This window comes from Mya arenaria, chromosome 10 (assembly GCF_026914265.1).
Source record: "Mya arenaria isolate MELC-2E11 chromosome 10, ASM2691426v1".
Classification (NCBI taxonomy): Eukaryota; Metazoa; Mollusca; class Bivalvia; order Myida; family Myidae; genus Mya; species Mya arenaria.
The window spans coordinates 49,396,941-49,418,570 of record NC_069131.1 but is presented as its reverse complement, the minus strand read 5'-3'; the positions used below and the strand labels follow the sequence as shown (position 1 = coordinate 49,418,570).

General features: G+C 33.1%; 1 protein-coding gene across 3 annotated transcripts in view; it reads right to left on the bottom strand.

The window, feature by feature from the left end:
* Positions 1-229: 229 nt before the first annotated feature.
* The window catches only part of LOC128206237 (rho-associated protein kinase 2-like), a 40,932-nt gene continuing 19,531 nt past the window's right edge, over positions 230-21,630 (bottom strand). For 2 of the 3 annotated variants that reach the window (XM_052908570.1, XM_052908569.1), the window contains 17 exons: positions 20,928-21,246; positions 19,830-19,895; positions 19,368-19,442; positions 17,647-17,721; positions 17,385-17,459; positions 16,264-16,338; positions 14,333-14,398; positions 13,944-14,009; positions 13,763-13,811; positions 10,966-11,034; positions 10,288-10,414; positions 6,787-6,937; positions 6,017-6,089; positions 2,946-2,999; positions 2,549-2,681; positions 1,994-2,080; positions 230-927 (listed from right to left, as the gene is read on the bottom strand). In XM_052908570.1, the coding sequence (XP_052764530.1) occupies positions 767-927; positions 1,994-2,080; positions 2,549-2,681; positions 2,946-2,999; positions 6,017-6,089; positions 6,787-6,937; positions 10,288-10,414; positions 10,966-11,034; positions 13,763-13,811; positions 13,944-14,009; positions 14,333-14,398; positions 16,264-16,338; positions 17,385-17,459; positions 17,647-17,721; positions 19,368-19,442; positions 19,830-19,895; positions 20,928-21,246 (1,721 nt within the window). In that variant the 3' untranslated portion in view covers positions 230-766. The remainder of the gene's footprint in view (positions 928-1,993; positions 2,081-2,548; positions 2,682-2,945; positions 3,000-6,016; positions 6,090-6,786; positions 6,938-10,287; positions 10,415-10,965; positions 11,035-13,762; positions 13,812-13,943; positions 14,010-14,332; positions 14,399-16,263; positions 16,339-17,384; positions 17,460-17,646; positions 17,722-19,367; positions 19,443-19,829; positions 19,896-20,927; positions 21,247-21,630) is intronic. The other variant, XM_052908571.1, reaches the window with a different exon arrangement.

The following is a 21,630-nucleotide window of genomic DNA, read 5'->3' as shown; positions in this document are numbered from 1 at the left end:
TGCTGCGTCATTGGGGAAAAATATAGTCAGTGTCGATACTGCAAAGCATTGGTGATGTCAGAAAATGTTTAATTAATGAACATATGCTGGCCATATAAATTCAGTCCATGTGTTTCACATTTGCAACATTCCTAATATAAAGTTTCTGATATGACCTCCTTAACACTTTGGATGTTTGGCAAAGAAAATATCGCAAGGTAAAATAAAGACAGCAATTTCTCGTTTACGACTTGTGTATTGAGTAGTAATAGCATATATATATATGCCATTAGAACATACTTATATTATCATGCTCAGGATTTAAGTTACGTTTTCGATGATAACTCTGACCGAAACGTGTAATGCATGTACTGTGTAACATGTTAAACTATACAGATCATTAAATATCTAAACAACTCAGTAGCTGTCCGAAGTATTACTTAACACGATAAGCAGTGGAATCGGTGGTTATTGTTTTTATTTAATTGACTGTCACACTTTTTGCTATTTAACATAACTCCTAGCCATATGGAGTTAATCAAAACTACAGCAATAAATCAATGGAAACAAAAAAAAAAACAGTACACAAACACACACACGCAGGCACAGGGACTCGTGCTGAATTCATTAATTGAGTACATGTTAAGCAAGCCTACGCTGACATTAGCGCATATCAATGCATACATTTTGAAAACGTTAAACAAGCGGAATCTACCAGACCAGTTTTACACAAAAGGGATGCTCATTAGTTGTGATCAGAATCTTTCATCTACAATGTTTTGTGCGTTCAAATGACCTTTCCTCCAAAATATTCTGTCTTATGTCCAGAACTTGACTCCAAGAATTGTCTGACCTTTTCCTTGATGTGGGTAATCCAATCCTCTTTCATGTCATGAGACTCTGCCTGTAGAAAAAGTCTCCTGAGATTGGACCCATCAGCAGGTTTAGCTGTAAATATGTGAAGGTACTAAAGAAAATATTTTTTCTTTAAATTGATCACCGTTAAAAACAAGAAAACACACATGATTGTATCAGACTTACCATCGGGTTGTATATGTATAAAATGTGTGTGTGTATGTATAAAATAACGTATAAGCACAAGCAAGAAAATGTTTTAAGTGCTACCTGTATAGACTAATGTTTATGACATTTTTTTACAAAATAAACTTACAAATCAATTAAATTGTTTTTAGGAGCGTACTATATTACCTTTAGAAGATATGTCGTATGTATTCAATTGATGATTTATTGTTACTTTTAAATATTACACTAAATCATTAACGGATTCATTTTAAACGTCATTTCCGACATGAAATTCTCAAGAAATGACTAAATGCAGTTTCGTCGGCTTAGACACAGTAATGTGTTTAAACTTGAAAATAATCAAAGGAAACTTATACTATAATCAAAGAAATATTTCGATCGAACGCATTTCTAAGGACATGTTCCACGTCTTGGTCGGTGTGTAAACGTGCATACGCATGTAAATTTCAAACTCGACGTGATAAAGGTTGTCAGCAAAGCGTCATGTCACAATTTCCCATCAATATATATATATATAATCTGTAATTGTGTAGGTAGCGCTGTGTGTCTTTTGTAATAATGTTCTTCGTCGAAGCTTCCTCGGATATAAACAAACTTATTATATGCATATACAAGTTTTTTTTAAAAGTCATAAACAAGAGCTAAACTGCTAGGGCAAACAGACGTTTATGGCGTAAGCTGTAATTTATATTTGTTGTCACTATGCGTCTGTACGTAAACCACATTAAATATTGAAAAAACTGTTTTGTATTAAACCCTCAAACAAGTGTTCGTATAGCAACACAGATGACATCGATACTATTGTTTTAACAAAACATTTACATATTTTCAACTAGGCGGCTCATGACGGACTTTACAATACATGTAGCTCACTATGTAAACACATCATTGACGTGAGCCAAATTAAATTACGACATACGATTGTCCTGTAAATGTAGAACTACAAACAATAACAAAACAGTAGTTGTACCTGTTGCTCCAATTGGAATCCTATGACCAGGCCTAACGTTATCGTCGAAGTTATCAAAGTGTAATGTAAGTCTTTTGGTGTTACATCCTACAACAAATACATATAATATTAGAGAGATGTATTATTCGAAACAGATGCGCCAATATTTTTTAGTTTTAGTCACATGGTAATAATTCTATGTAACTATATTTTGCCATTCATTCACATCCTACTGCATTTATGACTTCTAATATCTTGAACATATTCCATCACATTTGCATAGTGTGTTTGAATCAGCGCGTTTGTTTTCAGCAAACAGTCTTTCACTGTCATAAAATTGATTGATTTAATTTCAATTTAACTTAAAATTTAAATAATTTGAAAGACATCCATTCTCATGATTAGAAACCAGAACAGTTTGTCACATACGCCTTTCCTCGTAGATGTGTGACTTACGCCTATACATTGCACTAGATCATTATCATACCTAGATGGTTGAGCACCAGTCGCTTACTTCCAAGGCCTGTTTTATTTATTAAAATGTTGATAATAAAATTAAAATTTGGTGATACTGACTAGTGCATTTTATTATTTGCGGAGGTTGCAACATGCTCCACATGAATTGATTGCATGTGGCACACTTTTTTGGTGATCTAGTTTGCACGTCTTGAAGCAAGTGACCTTTATCTGCGTGGTATTTCGATCCTTTCTGAAAGTTGTTAAAAGGAAAACACATTCGTATGTCAATATACCTGAAAACTGAAAAGCTTGTCCCACTATGAGTCTACCGTAGCCAATGAAAACAGCATGAGGTCAATCATAAGCCAAGTTATAACTGAATATTTGTATTCGCAGCTAAACAGTATTTAAAAGATACTGTTTAAGCGTCAGTGCGTGTCTGCGTCAATCAGATTTCCAAATTTCGACAATTTAATTATTCATAACTATGTATGCTTAACGTGCATTTATTCACCTTTTCCGTATTCAACTGATCATAAAGCCTTTCACCTGCTACGTCATACAGCAACTGGAATTAAATTTGATTTAGCATATTAAATGCATGATTCTCTATGGACACATTTATTTAATTCACTAGTTTTGAATTCAAATTCCAATTGCACTTATCCGTCGGTACACTTCTATAAGTTAACTAACACTTAAAGCAAAGTTCCCAAGCTTTCAATATTGAGGTTATCTCAAAATGAACGTATGATATATCACATGTTCAAAAGTGAGAACAAAAAATCTCTTGGAACAAAAAATCTTTATTAGTTTAATCATATTTTTTATTGCTCTTTTGTAAAGAATTATTTTGCATACAATTTACATGTACATTTACAATCAAATAAAACAAAAAGAACAAATGGGTTGGGCTACAAGTTATTACAACATTAGTTTCAGCCCTTCCCAGGCGTCACTATAGCGTCAATATCGATTAAGTCTATGATTAAACGTAAATATACAATAGAGATAACGTTAATTACTTTAGAAAAAAGAAGAAAAGAATTGGTTGCCACCAAAGGAAAATACAATGTAATAACATCCCAGACCGTTTATATCGTGATTGAGGGTGATATCAAAAGAAACGTTTCGTTAATTTTATGTACTTTAGAACTTCAATAAAAAGCACACTATTTTCATCGACTGTGTTATCTTCTATCCCAAAAAATCATTTAGATGTACTTAAAGGATGAATATTCGAGTATTTCGAAAAAATAACACGCGTTCTTCGCCGTGTCTACTACATTTAAAGAAATAATGTTCTGCATCTTCTGTGCCTTGTCCACAGTCACAAATAGGAGTATCACGAAGAAAGTTTATGTGGAGATGTGCATTAAGGTTGCTACAAGCATTTCGGATTCTTGTATGGTGTATATTTGAAATTCTGTCCCCGACAAGATAATATTTCGGAACAACTGTGCCTTTGTAAGTATCTTTTAAACGTGCCTTAAATTCGTTAGGCGTGTTACTGTTACGAAGGTGAACATCAAGCCGGTTCCACAAATCTATGGAAGATGGGATTGGTGATTTCGAGTAAATACTTAAAAGTCTAGGTATGGTGACATAATTATGTCTGTTTCGAAGCGGATAATTGGTTGTTTGTTCAATTGACTGTGGTATTGGTTCGCGAAGATACTGTGGCAAGCTACCGAACTTTTGACGATACATGAAAATTAACTTTTGCATTTCCCTGCGCTCACTTAGTGGAATCCAACCAATTTCAGTTAAAAGTCTATGATTAGAAACTGATCGGGTTAACCCAGTTACTACTCTAGCCGCTTCGTATTGCATTTTTTCTAAACATTCCTTCTCATAGACGGCACAATTATCCCAAACTAAAGATGAATATTCAAGCAAAGGTCGCATAAACGAGATGTATATTTGATTAAGCGTTTTTCTACCAAGTTTATATTTTAACAACCTCATTGACCCAAGCACTTTAGAGACTGATTTAATAATTTGGCTTATATGTTCGTGCCATGTTCCATTGGCTGTAAACCAAAGCCCTAAGTGTTTATGGTTTTGAACAAAGTTCAACAAGTTGCCCTCGAACACGATATTTGGTAGAGTCTGATTGCACAGCGTAAAAAATAACTTCTGTCTTTAGGGGATTGAACTGTACAAGCCATTGTTTGCCCAATTTTAAATCTTTTTAAGATCGCTATTTAATGTAGATTCAATATGGATGGTATCTGACGAAGAAACGGCTAGAGAGCTATCGTCTGCAAAGAGTCGCGTTGTACTTACAAGGGAGTCGGCAATATCGTTAACATAAATAAGAAAAAGCAGCGGACCAAGTACAGACCCTTGAGGTACACCAGCATTGACATTGACATTGCGAACTTCAGTAAACGTTTGTCCAACAATAACTCTTTGTGACCTACTCGACAAATAATGATAAATCCAATCTTTCACATTGTGTTCAATGCCATACTCTTGTATTTTAAAAATAAGACCTGTATGCCAGACTCTGTCAAAAGCTTTGGAAATGTCACAGAATACCATGCATGTAGATTTCTTTTCATCAAATGCCTTACATATTTGATTGTATATGTCAATCAACTGAAAAACCGTTGAATGATAAGGTAAAAACCCAGATTGTAATTTATAAATAAGATTATTGGCATGTAAATGATTGTAAACATATTTGAAGACAATACGTTCCATTGTCTTGCCTACACGCGAAAAAAGAAAAAATCTTTATGTGAACATAATATTCATACTCTAAACACGGAATGTATTTCTATTTGTTTTTCTCAAACTTTCGTAATGCTAGCGTAAGTGCCGAGCTCCTCATGCAATGTATAAACAATACTGCAACTTTCAGTGTTTGGAAAAATAATTTTAACATGTAGACATGGAAAACACAGCGTATTTACATGTTGTAATATGTTCCAATTATGTTTGACCTATTGATTTTAACAATAATACAACCATTACTTGACAATATGAACATATATTAGCAACTACATATTAATTCATGCGTGATGTGTCGGACTGATGACATTGTATAACTGTAATGTACCTTTAAAGATGTAGCATTGTTGCTCCATGCGAATTATTATTTTGCCGGTGATGGCTGTAATTGGTACGCGATATTGGTGTATCAGTCTGTATAATTTTGGTGTCTTCATTCTTAAGTGACTTAAATTGATGTAAGTCTTCGATAAGGCATGTTTTGAACTTATAAATATACGTTGGGACAATTATGAGTTATTATTTACATACTAGTTCTGCAGTGACCCCAAATATTATTGTTAAATATTTTTTACTAATGTTTGGTCCGTCAATTTTTGAGTACGTTGTGTGTTTTTCTACCATTAAGCAGGGTATTGATTCCTTAGTTTCCTCCGTATTGTTATATATGCTCACCGCGAAACGCTGTGGAACAGACATTACCTATACAATGGAGCCAACTTTACCAGGTATTAGTTATCAAAAGATAGCATCAATAAGTGAGACTCAAATAAATAAAACTACATATAATCTCTAATATTACGTGGTAATGTTGACGTAATAATTGTGCAAGTTAACCGTGTTTACCACAAATATTCTAGGCAGATCCTTCAGTTCATGATCGTCGGTCTCTCTATAATGTCTAGCGTCCTGAATCCAACTGAAAAACGAGGAAAGCATTTGTACCGCTACCTCGTAGGGGTCAGGTTAATTTCCTGTGTCCTGCGGGTTGATTAGATGGTAATAGTTGCATATGAATTAGATTAATCTGTGCTACGTTTTCTTGTGCATGTTATTATGTAGAGTTCAATATGTTAGTTGTATTCTAATCTCCATCTACCTTGCTTCCCTGTTCACCAGGTATCACGTGAATATCCTGATTTTTCAAAACTTAAAGCAATGGGTAGAAGTTTGAACGACACGGCCACCACAGTTATGATAATCTTCTTAGTATCAGACGAGCTTACTTTAAACTTTTATACTCTACAATAAGCCGGTAAATTTAAGTTCAGTTTTAATATTAAAATACGAGACGAATTCATTTTGTAATGCAACTGTAGCTCATTTATTATTATTAATTGGATAATTATTTCAAATGTCTAAATGCAAGAGCTCCAAATATCTAGTATATAGAGGACTAAATAAAATTACAGTACTTTGATTATCTTTGCTGGTCCATTTTGTATTCACACAAAGGATACTGAAACTCGTTTGTGACTGATATAAAAGGATAGAAAATATATTTTCTATTAAGATTAGATTTATAAGAGTGTACAGGAACTGATTAATATTTTTTTCTACAGTGCATGCTATAGCTTCAGTTGTATTTCTTACTGAAAACCCTTTATATCACTAACCCAATGTCAAGCTTGAGCACAGGTTCGGCTGTCTGCTTTTCCCCGAGACTTTTGAAGAAAATCACGTGACGTCGGCTTACAACGACAAACAGTTTATTCCAGCCGAATCGGGAGACATTTAAGTAACCACCCATCTTATTCATAGACCACTCTGTAAAAATGTAATCATTAAGAGTTTTGGGTTGTGGAATGGTATCTCACTTAAGTGTTGGTTCAAATGTTATTTTGATTTCTGTACGGATAAAACACTGATTCATATCAGCTAATAGCTTATGAACCAAGCGAAAATGTAAGGCAATGGGTATCATCCTTTTTGTTTCACAGGTTCAAACAACAATATATTGCATACTTTATACAATCAAGGATGATGTGTTTGTCAACCTGTTTATATCTATAACCTCTTATATTTGAAGTGTATATGCATATTGTGGTCGAGCGTTGAGAGAGATCTATCTGACTAAGAATATTTTTAGTGTTACACAATATCACAATATTCGGCAGAAAAAAGTTTGTCCTTTTCGAAATACATGGCTAAAGAACATATTTTTGGCAAGCTTAGCTTGCACCAAGCACTTGCAAATCGAGCAGCGCAGCTCGAACGTTCAAATCAAACCAACGTATCCGCTAAGTTCCCCACAAGTTTTGGTTGTGACAATCACGTAACACTAATACTTTGTTTGTTTAAAGAACTATTACACTGGCACCGGATTTTCAAACTAAATTTATATTTTTAAACACTCATAAAACAACAATCTTATAATTCGAAAATTACCATAACTATGCCAAAACATGTACTTTGTACTATCGATATATTCTCACATGGAATTGAAGGTTTCGCTACCCGATTCGCCTAATCCTTTGATTACTCAATTCAAATGAACTGTTGAAAACTAACAGCAATCGGAATTTACGGTCATGATTTATTTCTTCCAAACACCTAACGCCGCATAGAAGCTCGCATATCATGCAATTTGTTTACTGTATTCCATTTTTTTCGATTTTCCTGTGTTTTCTAACATCATTGAATTCCGATTTTGTTTTGGTTATACGCCAATATATGTTAAAGGTGATCTGATTGGTCGATTGGCGGCGTATTTCAATTCTCAAATCGTAAACATTATATATAAATATAAAGGGTAAATACTTATCCTGTAGGTGAAAAGCATTGTTTAAGTTTAGGCGTATGCAGTTGATGTATTTTTTGTTCTAATGCACTATTCAAACTGGTTGAGAGTGGTTTGGGGGACTACTGTGTTTGTCTCAAATCCAAGAGATTATTCGCAATATCCCAACCTGGTGACCAATGGATCATTCGAATGACCCCCCAAACGTACACAATAATGGTTTCTACCCAAGAAATAGATTTGGCTGTTTTATAAAATTTCATTTTTCGTCAGAATCGAGCGAACATTAAAAACAGGTGAATCACGTATAAATAGGGTGTGTAGTTGCTATAGCTTTCTTGTTTTTTGACTGGTCCGCAAAACTACACATTGAATTGCGCAGAAATTTATAATTGTATAATAGTTCATGATGAACATATTTGAATGTACCCACTAAAACTGTAACAATTAAGCTGATCAATGGAAGGCAAATGTACTCGTTGGATACCACTTCCAGCAGTTGTAATGTATTTAATGTAGTGTTCACCCTCTATATATCATACATTCATTGATTTTAGTTAAATTCAGTCACTATAACAAGAAATACAAGAGCTGTACATGTTTCTCTGTATGTTGGAATACCAGTGAAATGAAACAGGGGTCTACACACTTAGATTAAAATAGATCAAGGTACAACTGTTGGATATATTTCTTGAATGTGGTTTACCGTCCGGTGGTAACTATAAACTATAACATTTGTAGAGGCATTTAACAACAGATTCCGGCTAATGAAAAACAAAGCCAAACAGTTAATCGAAGGTAAATTAATGATATATGTTATGTGTTTCCGTTCCGAAAAGAAAAATCCAACCCGAGGACACCTGCGTTGCGTAACAATGATGATAATGTTTACTGACGTCATGGCGCGCAGTAATTTGTAATTACTGCATACGTCAATAAGTTCCTTCAATATCACATCTTTTAAGGGTTTTGTTAAAGGAACTCATCTATTGGAACCTCAAAATTATGGTTACATAAATAGTATAAACAAGAATTAGGAAGTATAACGTCACAGTGCGTGACCCATCTGGCATGGGGGATGCCAGATTGAGTTTTCCAGCACGGCTGAATTAACCGGAAATGCTTATCCGATGTGTTACAAAATGCGATCCAAATGCCTCGTTCTCTCTATTGCCTTGTGAAGACATTACATAGTCTGATGTTGAATACGTATCGCTATATGTTGGAATGTCTAAAACATGTATCAGTTGCTACTGACTATCTCATTCGGGATATTGAAACGTGTATGTATTTTGTATGTGAGAAACCTGTTTTCTTTTGTTTTCTTTTGGCCTGCAGTAGTTTTACTATCGTAACGGGAAACCATGAACGTCCTTGTTCAAACTGTTTGGAACCTTTCGTCATAACTCAACCGTTTTAACTTAAACTCATTTTCAAGAAATATCAAGTCTAAGAAATACTTTGAACCCCTTTTATCGTTTCGTTCTGAGTATATCTGAAGAGTATACATAGGGTTATTAATATTTTCACCCGCTGAAGCCGATTTTAGTCAACGGTATGTAGATATGTCGACGACGATACGTTTTTATCACAACGTTATGTAAAGTGGGTGCCAACAACGAAAACACTTTAAAGCAACGTTATGAACAAAAACACTTTATCACAACGTTATGTTAAGTGGGTGCTAACAACGAAAACACTTTATAGCAACGTAATGACCAAAAACACTTTATCACAACGTTATGTAAAGTGGGTGCCAACAACGAAAACACTTTATAGCAACGTTATGAACAAAAACACTTTATCGCAACGTTGTGTAAAGTGGATGGCTACAACGAAAACACTTTATAGCAACGTTATGTAAAGTGGGTGCCAACAACGAATACACTTTATCGCAACCTTACGAACAAAAACACTTTATCACAACGTTATGTAAAGTGGGTGCCAACAACGAAAACACTTTAAAACAACGTTATGAACAAAAACACTTTATCACAACGTTATGTAAAGTGGGTGCCAACAACGAAAACACTTTATAGCAACGTTATCAACAAAAACACTTTATCACAACGTTATGTAAAGTGGGTGCCAACAACGAAAACACTTTATAGCAACGTTATCAACAAAAACACTTTATCACAACGTTATGTAAAGTGGGTGCCAACAACGAAAACACTTTATAGCGACTTTATGAACAAAAACACTTTATCGCAACGTTGTGTAAAGTGGATGGTAACAACGATCACACTTTATAGCAACGTTATGTAAAATGGGTGCCTAAACATTTAAAACAAAAAAAAATCATAGGAATTTGCCTTTTGTATGTAAGGGTATAAATCAATTTTATCAATTTACTTACTAGACATTGGCATATTACCTATTGGTTCCTTAATTTCACGTTCCTCCGCTTTTTGAATACATGCGTTAAACCCTGCCTCGAAATAAGACTCGTTTAAAAGTATTTCCTGGAACTGTTGTCTTTCCTTATCGCTGAAGACACGACCCTGAAAACAATTTAATGAAATTTGTACGAGGTACGTGTTGAGTTTATAACTAAAACTGCTGAATCAATTGTGTGACAAAAAGCCCATGTTATGTACGTATGCGTATTATACACAGGTAAAATGAAGCCCTTTATAATATTGGGAGCATATATGAATGGAATCTTACGTAATAGTTTATAAGGCTCGATGTTAAAAAATACACAGTCAAACTTTTTAGCTGTTATTAATAATTTCAAAAATTCAATAAACATTAGCTCTAGTGTATGATAAGACGAATTCGTCTTTTTTCAATATACGTTTCACAGTCTAGATCTTGTTTAAAAGATTCAAAAGATCACCCAAAGACACACATCATTTATATCAAGCAATAGTTAATTAAATTGTTCTAGCGCTTGAAGTACGGAAAAGAGAACACGATCAATTTCTTTCCGTGTTTGTTTTAGAAGCCTTTTGCATTCATACCAGGTATAAATTTGTTAATAACTATGTACTATACTTAATTACAGATCCTTGTACTTTGTAATGAAATTTCGAATTATTTTGACCAATACCTTAGCCGGTTTCTTCATCGCTTGCATCTTTTTCATTTCCTCTTCTTTTAACTGTTTCACAACATCTGTCTTTGGCAATATCAGATATTGGTGAATTCATGATCTTATTTAGGTAATAAAACAACACATACAAATACATAAGTAATATTTTTTCTCAAGTTAAAACATTAAAGTTCGAACAGAAAGCATTAACTAGGCAGTATTGATTACAAAAGACATTATCTATTTAAAACGGTCTGAAGTCCATCTTCAAGTATAACGAAGGACCCAATTACATTTAGCGGATGAATAGGAAGTGAAGGAATGATGCGCAAAATGATTGAGCTCTTCAAAGGGTTTTCGTTCCGAGCGGTCAGAGCGAAAAACGTCCAAGTGACATTTAAAATAGAATATGACTTTTGTCGCCTTGGCCTCTCGATATAATATGTATTATAGCACACGACGCTACTATTCGTACTGTAATATTCCCTGAATCATTTTGTCTGGAGCCCGGATTAATAAAGATATATGGTCTGAGGTATATACAATTTGACAATGTACAGCTTCTACCGATACCGCTATTACTTCTTTAGGACGTGTTTGTGTATTGAACATATAGGTTATGGTTTTAGTATTAAATGTCTAAGATAAGCTGTTAAGTCATAAACTGTAAGAAGTTATATAGTTTACCACGTTTTCTAAAGATAAATGAGGTTCTTCCAAGACAGTTGTAAAAATGGAATATTCCATTCTTGTCACGTGATGTTAGTTTATATAAAAGCAACGAGATGCAAGGTATAGTCAGTCTATGTCTTGAAGCCGATGAAAGAGCATCACATATGTATGCAGAGAAACTTCTTGTTTTACTCTTTAAAGCGGATTCTGAACTATTGGAGACAGAAGAACTAACGTGGAGCGTTGCGCTGCTGCTTCTAGTGTTCAGGTTCGGACACCCATGGGTGTCTGATTGGCTTCTAAGTAGGCCTTGATCATTGCGATAAAGAATGAACATGGTCAATGGTTTTCCCGCATTCAAGCTATAAAATTATAACTATGGGTTTCACTGATATATTGTAAGATTGGTTTACGCACGTTTTGTATACTGATTCTGTTGAAAAATAGTATTAAGTGGTTGACCTTTTCTGTTGGTACGTTTTGTGGCTTTGGATATTTAAACAATAATTATTGAACCATAATATTTATTTCCAATCATTTGGCTTTGTCAGTAATCATTGTTAATCAAGTGTTAATATGTAATTATTTACTAAATGTTTGAGACAAGGCATTTCGAGAATAGGATTAAAGTTTAATTTAAGGTAGCGTGGCCGAATTACCTAGGGGAGGAATGTAGCAGTATTACTTTGAGCGTTGGATCAGAGTCGATATCTGATATTTGTTCCAGGATTCACTTTAATGCAGATGTGAATTTGTCAAGTATGAGATGTATGTTGATAGGTCGGATGTTTTCTTTTATAATTTATAATATAAGTTTTAATTTTAAAACTTACTTTTTTGATAAATGCATTTTGAGTGTATTTTTAGTTATTCCGTTCCAATGTCAACACCTTTTTGTGTCCAGTACACACAACACATTTAACGACGTACATAATGACGAATCCCTCTAACCGTATGCTATGTTTCATACACGTGTTAACTGTCATCGTGCGCTTTCGCAAGAACCAGGATTTATCTGGACCGATGTAAATATATTTACATTATTTTCGTTGCTAAAGCATTTACATATCTTTTATTCAAAGAAAAAACAATAAACGAAGCGCAAGCGACTTTATTTAACGACTATTTGGCCTTAGGTATTCAGTGTCCCCAAAATAATTTAAGCTAGCTTACAGACAGCAAAATACATTTTATTCCCTATGAATTTAAGTATGCGATTGCAAAACTAGACTGATCACAAAGGCATATACAGAACTCTTCTACTACATATGAAGATATTCCGTTACATGAGCGTTGCATTGGCAATAACTTTTAATTGTTTGCGCAAACACACCTGTCAAACTACTAGTTATCATGCATTACAGTTCCGCTTTAGATAATAGCTCGTTTCACGAAAGGATAACCTACGGCTATTAAATAACATGTTATGCATGGCAATATAAAGGGTGAAAACCAGTAGCGCTATAATCAAGTTCAACAAAAATGTGTTTAACAACTCCTCAAAGTGCAATTTCCTCCAACCATTTGAGTCATTCTATGAAAAATTTACACGTACTTTGACTCATCCAAAGTGCTTGAATCGTATGTTATGCATATTCTAAGGGAATAAACTTTCAATTGGCAACATCAACGAAACTATGTCTTGCACTACTCTCTATCATGTTTTTCCATTCGACCGATTATAAGGTCATTCAATAAAAAGTTATAAAAGAAGTACATGTCTCATTATCTACATTCCAATACTGCCTATTGCAAATACATATATCCTTCGGACTCCTGAAGTGGACTAGCCTCGGTCCTATAAACATTCGCATTCTGATTGGCCAGTCTGTATACATATTCATATGTTTGCATGTGTGATCAGAATGCCACAATTTTGCATTGCACATAACACCATTTGGAGAACAAAATTAGATACTTTGTTAAAACTTGTTACATTCATACGACTAAAAGTAGTCTTTATATTTAATTTAGAACCATTAAATGATATATATTTATATTTTGAATGTTCTAATATTTCTTTAAACTGTAAGATGTGTGAGAATTTGTTGGCCTCCCAATGTTGATAAAAGTATTGTTAAAATTATTGACGTACGGGTGGACGGACTGCGTTCGGAAACAACACTATATATTGAATGCATACCTGTGATCCATTATCATTTAACAACTCAGGTGGATCGCCCTGTTCGTATCTACCAAAAACAAACACAATTTAAAGGACATATTTAAACTATGTCTTTAAACAAAATTGAATTGATAACATATGATATAGTTCATACAAAGATCTTTGTCGGAATTAAAACCAACTTCGAGAATTATCATACCTTGCATTGTTTGTCTCCAACCCCTTAACCCGCTTTTCTTGTAACGCAATTAGATTCGCCAGTACACTGTTAAAACATAAAGCATATTTGTTATTTACCTAAAACATGCAGTCTGAGCTTTAAAATGTCTTTCAAATGTAAACATATATTAACTTCGTCCCTACAATTATAAAAAACACACATTTTATTGCATCCTTTTATATGAATCATCAAAATTATTATAATTATAAAATCAAAATTGTTATTACTCTTTCAATTCGTGTAACTAAGGGTATATATATCAAATTATGTCTGTTTTTTTTCAATATTGATACTGTTATAACATGTTTTAAATATACAACAATCCCAATAGTTTAGACAAAAGTTTCAGATAATAAGATTCTTTGTACTTAAGTCTGGTCTCGGTTAATCTTTGAACCAGTTTGAGTTGTTTTTCCGTCATCTCTTTCACTGTTCTGAAAGGAAATAACATCGGCAAATCGTGGCCTTTCTTTGAAATATTATGTAATGATACTTGTCCAAATTATTAATCAAAGCAAGCTGTCCAAATCGTATTTCCTGTGTACACTCACAATTTTGTTATCACCAATTTAAATCTTAGTGTTTTAAAACGTTTGAATATTGTATTGTCGTTAACCATTGTACAACATCGTCACAATTTGGTGAACAGTAAACCTGTCAAATGAATTAAGATAAGTAAACTCGTCTAATGTAGTTCACGCCATTACATTGTGTTACAATGGACGAGACATAGCTCTATATGAGTGAGAGCAAGGATTGTGTGTGTTGCAGTTTAATGGCCCATAATCTAAAATGTTTGAGTCGAACTGGCATCGGTGAAATGTGCGATTCCCAAATTTCACATTATTCACATTTTCATCGTTTTTGTCTCAGGTTTTTTATAATATGATTAAAGGTAATAATGAGTTTATAGACGGCGAATAAATATTTGTCTTGGAATAAGAATCTTATTCAATTATCACAAAATGTTTTTGTATCATATGTTTGCATTTTACTTTAATATGTATGTTAACAATGTTTCATATGATGGTACTATATCTCAAAAACCAGTTTAATTAACTCAGTTTCAGAAAACGTTTGGCAAGTATTGTTGCATTCCTACAACAGTAAACAACGTTTGTGTTGGTAATCAATTAAAGGCAACACCCCTAGAAACATGTATCTGTTGTTTGAAATATTATTGTACCGACGTGCTCAAATCAGGTATACCACGCCAATTCTTATGTCAATAAATTGGTCAACTTTCCGTCATTTGACATATATATCAAGAATGCGTCCTCTCATTTCCCTTCACCAACACTCCTATGCAGTTTCATAAATGCAAGTGCTATTTCTTGGAGCTACATATACCATGATACTTTTACGACTAGTAGTGAATGGGGCTTATAAAGAATCGACTCGTTATCAGCTGATATATCTATCTGAGGATTAAGTGTATTAAACTGCACTTTTAAAACAAGAGAATGAAAGCTTTGATAGAAACGGAACGACCAATCGAATAATTGTTTCAGTCCATTACCATACGTCGTACAAGAATGTTTACTCTAACGCAGATTTTTTAATTCTAAAGCGTTTCAACTAGTTTAAAATATTTTTTTCCTCTATGGCAAGACTCAATGGAAACTATATACGGCATAATTTAATCGTATTAATAACCTAGTTTATGTTCGAGGATAACATTTATTATAATAACTTTAAATAAATCACCGTGTCTTAAAGAGCAAAAGTAACATGCAACAAATTGACAACCAATTTCGAAAAAGAGCTCGAACATTTTTTTGTTTACATTCTTGTTATTTAAGCCTTGCGGACGTCATTAAATGATGTTGACGGAAAACTGATTTTGCTCTGCTTAAAAAATTATTTAACAAAAATATCATTTCAAAGGATCATTACGCATTTGAAAGTAGGCATCCATTAATGATATCAGATTTTGGCAATAAGCAACTTTAATTGGGGTTTGTCCTGATTTTTTACCGAAGACGCAATTTATTATTCAAACGGGCATATCAGTTTATGGCCAAAGTATATAAATTACAAACTGAAAACGTACGTTGGCATTGACAGCAAGTTTTATATTTAACCGGAACAAATTGGCCAAGAGTAACAAAATATAACTGTTTATGATATAAGTGACAGAAGTGCGACACGGGACTGTCAGATATATTATTAAAAGGTAAGAGCGCGTCTGTTTTTGTAACGACGGCAATATACCTCAGCATAATGTTAAATCAATAGTATATATAACTTTCTTAAACACTAATAAAGGTTATACAAAACAACGTGTCTTTATACTTACTCCAACTTTGCAATTTCTTCCTTTGATATTTTTTCTGCCTCAAGTTGTTTGAGCCTTTGATTTTGAATCTGCTGTCTTAAAGAAAATGCATAATAATATCATTTCAAATATCTTGTTTAAGTAGCTTTATTCATTTGAAAGTAGGCATTCATTATTGATATCAGTGCTATGCTATAAGCCACTTCGATTGCGGTCTGTAGTTTGAGGTCCTGTATCTTAAACGGGACTCAATTCGTTATTCAAATGGTCATATCAGTTTCTGGTCAAAGTATATTAATTAGCAACTGAAAATATCGGTTGGCATTGGCCGCAAATTGTAAAGTCAACCGGAACAAATTGGCCAAGAGGTTTATATATTGGAACAAAGGTTAAACGTCAATGACATATTTGACAGACGACCGACGCGGGACTGTCAAATATATCATAAAAAGGTAAGAGCGATAATGTTTTTGTAACACTGACAATATATCTCAGCATAAGGTTCAAACAATGTTATATATAACTTTCTTAAACACTCATCAAGGCACTAAAAAACTTCGTACTTGCTCCAACTGTGATTTCTTTGCGTGAGATTATTTCTGCCGTAAATTGATTGAACCTTTGCTTTTGAAACAGATGTCATATAATCACAAACACATAAAAATTATCATTAAAAAGGTATTGTTCGATGCGATTTACGCATTTGAAAGTAGGCTCGAAACAAATGATTAAAAAACCCAACAAATAAATTTTCTTCTCAATCAACTCACGGAAAAAGCCATTTCTAAACAAATAAAGGAGAGGTACTACCTATTACATTATTGTCTTGAACAAAACTACTCGAAAAATTATAAACAAGACAGATGAATTACCATTTTTTTCAAAATTGAAAATAAGGAATTTGTTAGTTTAATTTCGCATGTTTAACCAGAAAGGGTAGTGTTCTAGGAAAAAAGTTCAATACACGTTTTTAAAACACTTTATTTTACAATATAACGTTAATTAGCTTATCGACTCGGCAACCTGTTGTAGATATCGAAATGCTGAATTACATATGGAAGAAATGTTGTTGCTTTTTAAATTGAAATATCGCAATAGATTTAACTTGCTAAGAAAGTGTAAAAGAAACAAAAGCCAATTACTCCAGCTTCACGATTTCCTCATTTGCGTATTTCTCGGCAAATCTTCGTCTGGATATTTGTTCTTGGAGATGAACCCTGGAAAACATATGTGATTTCATATTACTAAATTTCCGACATGCCGAAAACCTTTTTTCAGTGGTTTGACATGCATGTTTTGTCTTGTTGTTTTTTATCAGGTGGCCAAATGGAGCAAACACTAGAACTGACAAAGACTCAATCAACTTCAAATAAACTTATCATAAACAGCTAAAAATTAATATACTTAAGTTTGTCCGAATTAATTTTTGCGAACTCTCCGACTGTTGTCTGGATTCGTTTATGTTCTTCTAGTTCATCTCTGAAGAAAGATAAGAGAGCTTCAATATATATTAATTGTATGAATGTAAGAATATCGCTTTTTCACTCTCTCCAGAAATGCGATGTTTACGCAAAGCGAGTGAAACAAGTCTTACTGTTCGGCAACAAAATAGCAATAGCAAATTAACAAATATTTAAAGTGCAAAGGTCATGTGACACATTTATTTTTAAGGCTGGCTTTTAACACACGCAAATGCTTAGCTTTGAATATTTTTGAAATAAATTGACAGAGGTATAGCTCATTCAATTATTCATTTACTAAAAGAAAATTGAGCTTCAAATGTATGAATTTATATACATTGCTATTTTTATTATTTCTCTCCAAAAATACGATGCTTACCCACAGCGAGTGAAACAAGTCTCACTGTTCGACAACAAAATAGCAATAACAAATTAGGAAATGAAGTCAAGCGGAAAGGTCAGTCGAAACAACTTTTTTAAAGCAAGGCTTATTCGACACACAAATGTTCAGCTATGGATATTTTTAAAACAAATTGACAGAGGTATAGCCCATTTATATATTCATTTACTTTCCTATTTTTATGTTAAAATGACTCACATATAAAAAAAAACCTCAAAAATGATATGAAATCAATGGTATTGAACAACATATTTTGCTTATTTGCAATAAATGTAATACACATATAAAACAAAAGAGCTAATATTATTGTTGCAAGATTTAATCCAATATGTAGTATATTTTAAAGTATGAGCAGTTTATAGGGTAAAAATCACTAACCATTGTTTTAAAAAAAAATTGATTGATAGCTGCAGTTCCAAGAAGTATATTATCATAAAAAGGAAAATTGACGGCGGACAAAAATTGAAAATAAAGAAAGAAAACGATTTGTTTTGTAGATATTGCATTGAATTTTGCGTGTCATGCCAATACAAATTTTCGCAAGGGTAACAATTTATAACCAAACATTCCTAAAAAGTTTAATATAAATACGACACTGTTTAGACATTACGACGATCAATTATAATTCATGACAAACATAAAATTTTAACAACCAAACAGAACCTTTTGAATGTCTGAGGGAGACAAGCTCAAAGTATTTGACTGAAAATAACCAGACACTAACACAGACATTGATATGTTCTTTAAAACAAAACCCTGATTACAAAGGTTGAAAACTTTGACAAGAAATAGTACAACATATTTCATAGTATGTATCTATAACAATACAGAAAATATGTTACTGCTACTATTACTGTTCCTGTAATTAAGACATGGCGATGATTTCCTCTTAAAGTCCATGACCATATCATTTTTGAGAATATGTAAATGATTACAAAATATGTTAATTGATTGAATTGGTCATATCAGTTTCAGGGCAAATTATATGTATTACCAAATGTAAACATAGGCAAGCATTGGCCACAAGTTGTATATTGAACCGGAACAAATTGGCCAAAAGGATTATTTATTGCAACAAGAAATGTCTACGATATATATAACAGAAGACCAAAACGCGACTGTCAGATATTACATAAAAAGGTATTACAGAGCGATGATGGCTTTTAACAAAGGCAACATACATCACACAATGTTAAATTAATAGTAAATATAACATTTTTAAATACTAAAAACGGCAATAGAAAACAACGTGTCTTCGTACTTACTCCAACTTTGTAATTTCTTCGTGTGAGAACTTTTCTGCCGCAAGTTGATTTTGCCTTTGCTTTTCGATCTGCTGTCTTATAAAACGATTGCATAACATGTGTTTGCAAAATATAAGAATTATGCTATACTTTCGGTAAAATGAGTAAAACGGTCAATGCTCAGAAGCTTGTTAACGTCAACTACGTGTTTTAATCTTAAATCAATGTTTGACTTAGTTAAAACTTAAACTTAAATGTTTGTGACAAAAGCTGTTAGCTAAGAATCTATTTAAATTCCGTACCCAGAGTGGAAACCAGGACTTGAGTCCATTTTGAGATATCATGACAATTACTATTATCCTAGCACATTTTAATGCTTTATACCTGCTGAAAGATATCACATGGACAAATTTTGAAAGGCATATATAACAGGCTAAATATCGCTAAAACCCTTCAAGATGCATGGATATAAACAATTCTTACTGTAAGTTATGTATTTCGGACTGTAAATGCAGCTTACACCTCTCTTCAATGTCCAGCGATACAGCACTACAATCGAAATTATTCTCAACTCTTAAATTTTAAGATAAACTCATTTAACAACAAATAATATTATCAAGACGGTAATTAAATATAATCTCAGTTTTTATAACGAGTCTTTCTGTCTTGGGAGTTTTTGCAAAATATTTGTTTTCAGGATTCCTATTTAGTTACATTTGTTTTCATGAATTTTTTTTAGATAATATTGGTTAATATTCATGATCATTTTATTTTCATAGCAAACTAAAATTTATCGATAATTACTTTTTACGAAATTGTTGAGGTCGAATAGGAGTTAAATACAAACCCTTATTTCCACAAGAATTTTAATTGTGATAGTACTTTTGAATAAAATTGTACTTTATTCGTGATAAAATGATTGAACATGATTTAATCATGTTCATTCTACCATATGTAATACAATGTAGATTACAGAAAAACGCCCAGTAGTGAACATTGTTCATGGACCCCTTCTCTTCAGATAAACCTATACTTTTATCATATCAAAAGGCGACGTATATAAATGATGGTTAGATGAACAACAATGAACTATATTTAGATTTTGCATTAGTTATATTTGGATAACGCTCCTAAATAATTCGATTTTCTCAGCTACTCTGCTAGTGATGTTGATACGTCTTCTCTGAAATCATTTTTGTAAGTGAATATTTGACAGCATACATAGCAGTATTTCTAAAACATTGCCATAACTTCATAAGCTTCCTTATTCTTAAAAATATGATACGACATACACAAATATGTGATTGATAAAAGGCAGTTAAACAGTTTTTCCCCAAAACATGACTGTCGATGATGAGATTTAATGAAACAGCGACTGCTTTTTAAGGGGGTGCAGTTGCCCTTTCGGTGGATATCACTTCCTAAAAGGGTTTGAAAACCATATAAAAAGATTAAACATTTATCTATCTCTGCAGTTTGAGCAATGTTTGCTTAAATTAAACACTACAATTGCATATGGTGTTTATATAACTACTTAAATAAATGTGCAAGACACATATGCCACTTCGACATAGACTTTACCTTATGTTTTTCAATTCCGTTTCATTTCGTATTTTGGATGATTCCAAACCGGCGTTAGCTTCATCATGTTCTGATATTTTCCTTTCAATATAAAATACTTGTTTGTCGTGATTTTGAACTGATTCTTTTTCGTGTTTTCTTTGCTGTAACTCAATGGAGAGTTCAGTAATTTTCATACTTTGTAATTCATTTACTTCGGTAAGTTCATTTATCCTTCTTTGGAGATCTTCAACATGTTGCAATACATTTGCCTCTTTAATTTTCATTTGTTCTTTTTGTTGAACAATCTTTTCATCTAAATATTGTTTTCCAGTTTGGACTAAAAAAAAGAAAACAATGTAGGCCTTATTAATAACTTTTATTAATTGTTGTCGAATATGCTACATGCACAGCTCAATGAGTCAGAGCAATGACACTTCACAGGATAATATATTTTACATGATTTTCGAGATATGGCCACTGTGGCACAGGAGCGCCGCAGAGCGAATGCCAAATATCGTCTGTTTCCGTTTTCAGGCCAAATGGGGCCTCTGAACAATTTGTATTAAAACTATGGATTGTGCGATACATATCCTTTTTTACTGGCCACTAAGTACCAGGTCTTATTTAAATACATTTCACTGTTTTTAAGTTACTGTCAACCTTTAAGGTTTTGGAGCATCGTCGACATTTAAAGCAAGATCACCGCACATAATAAGTTGAG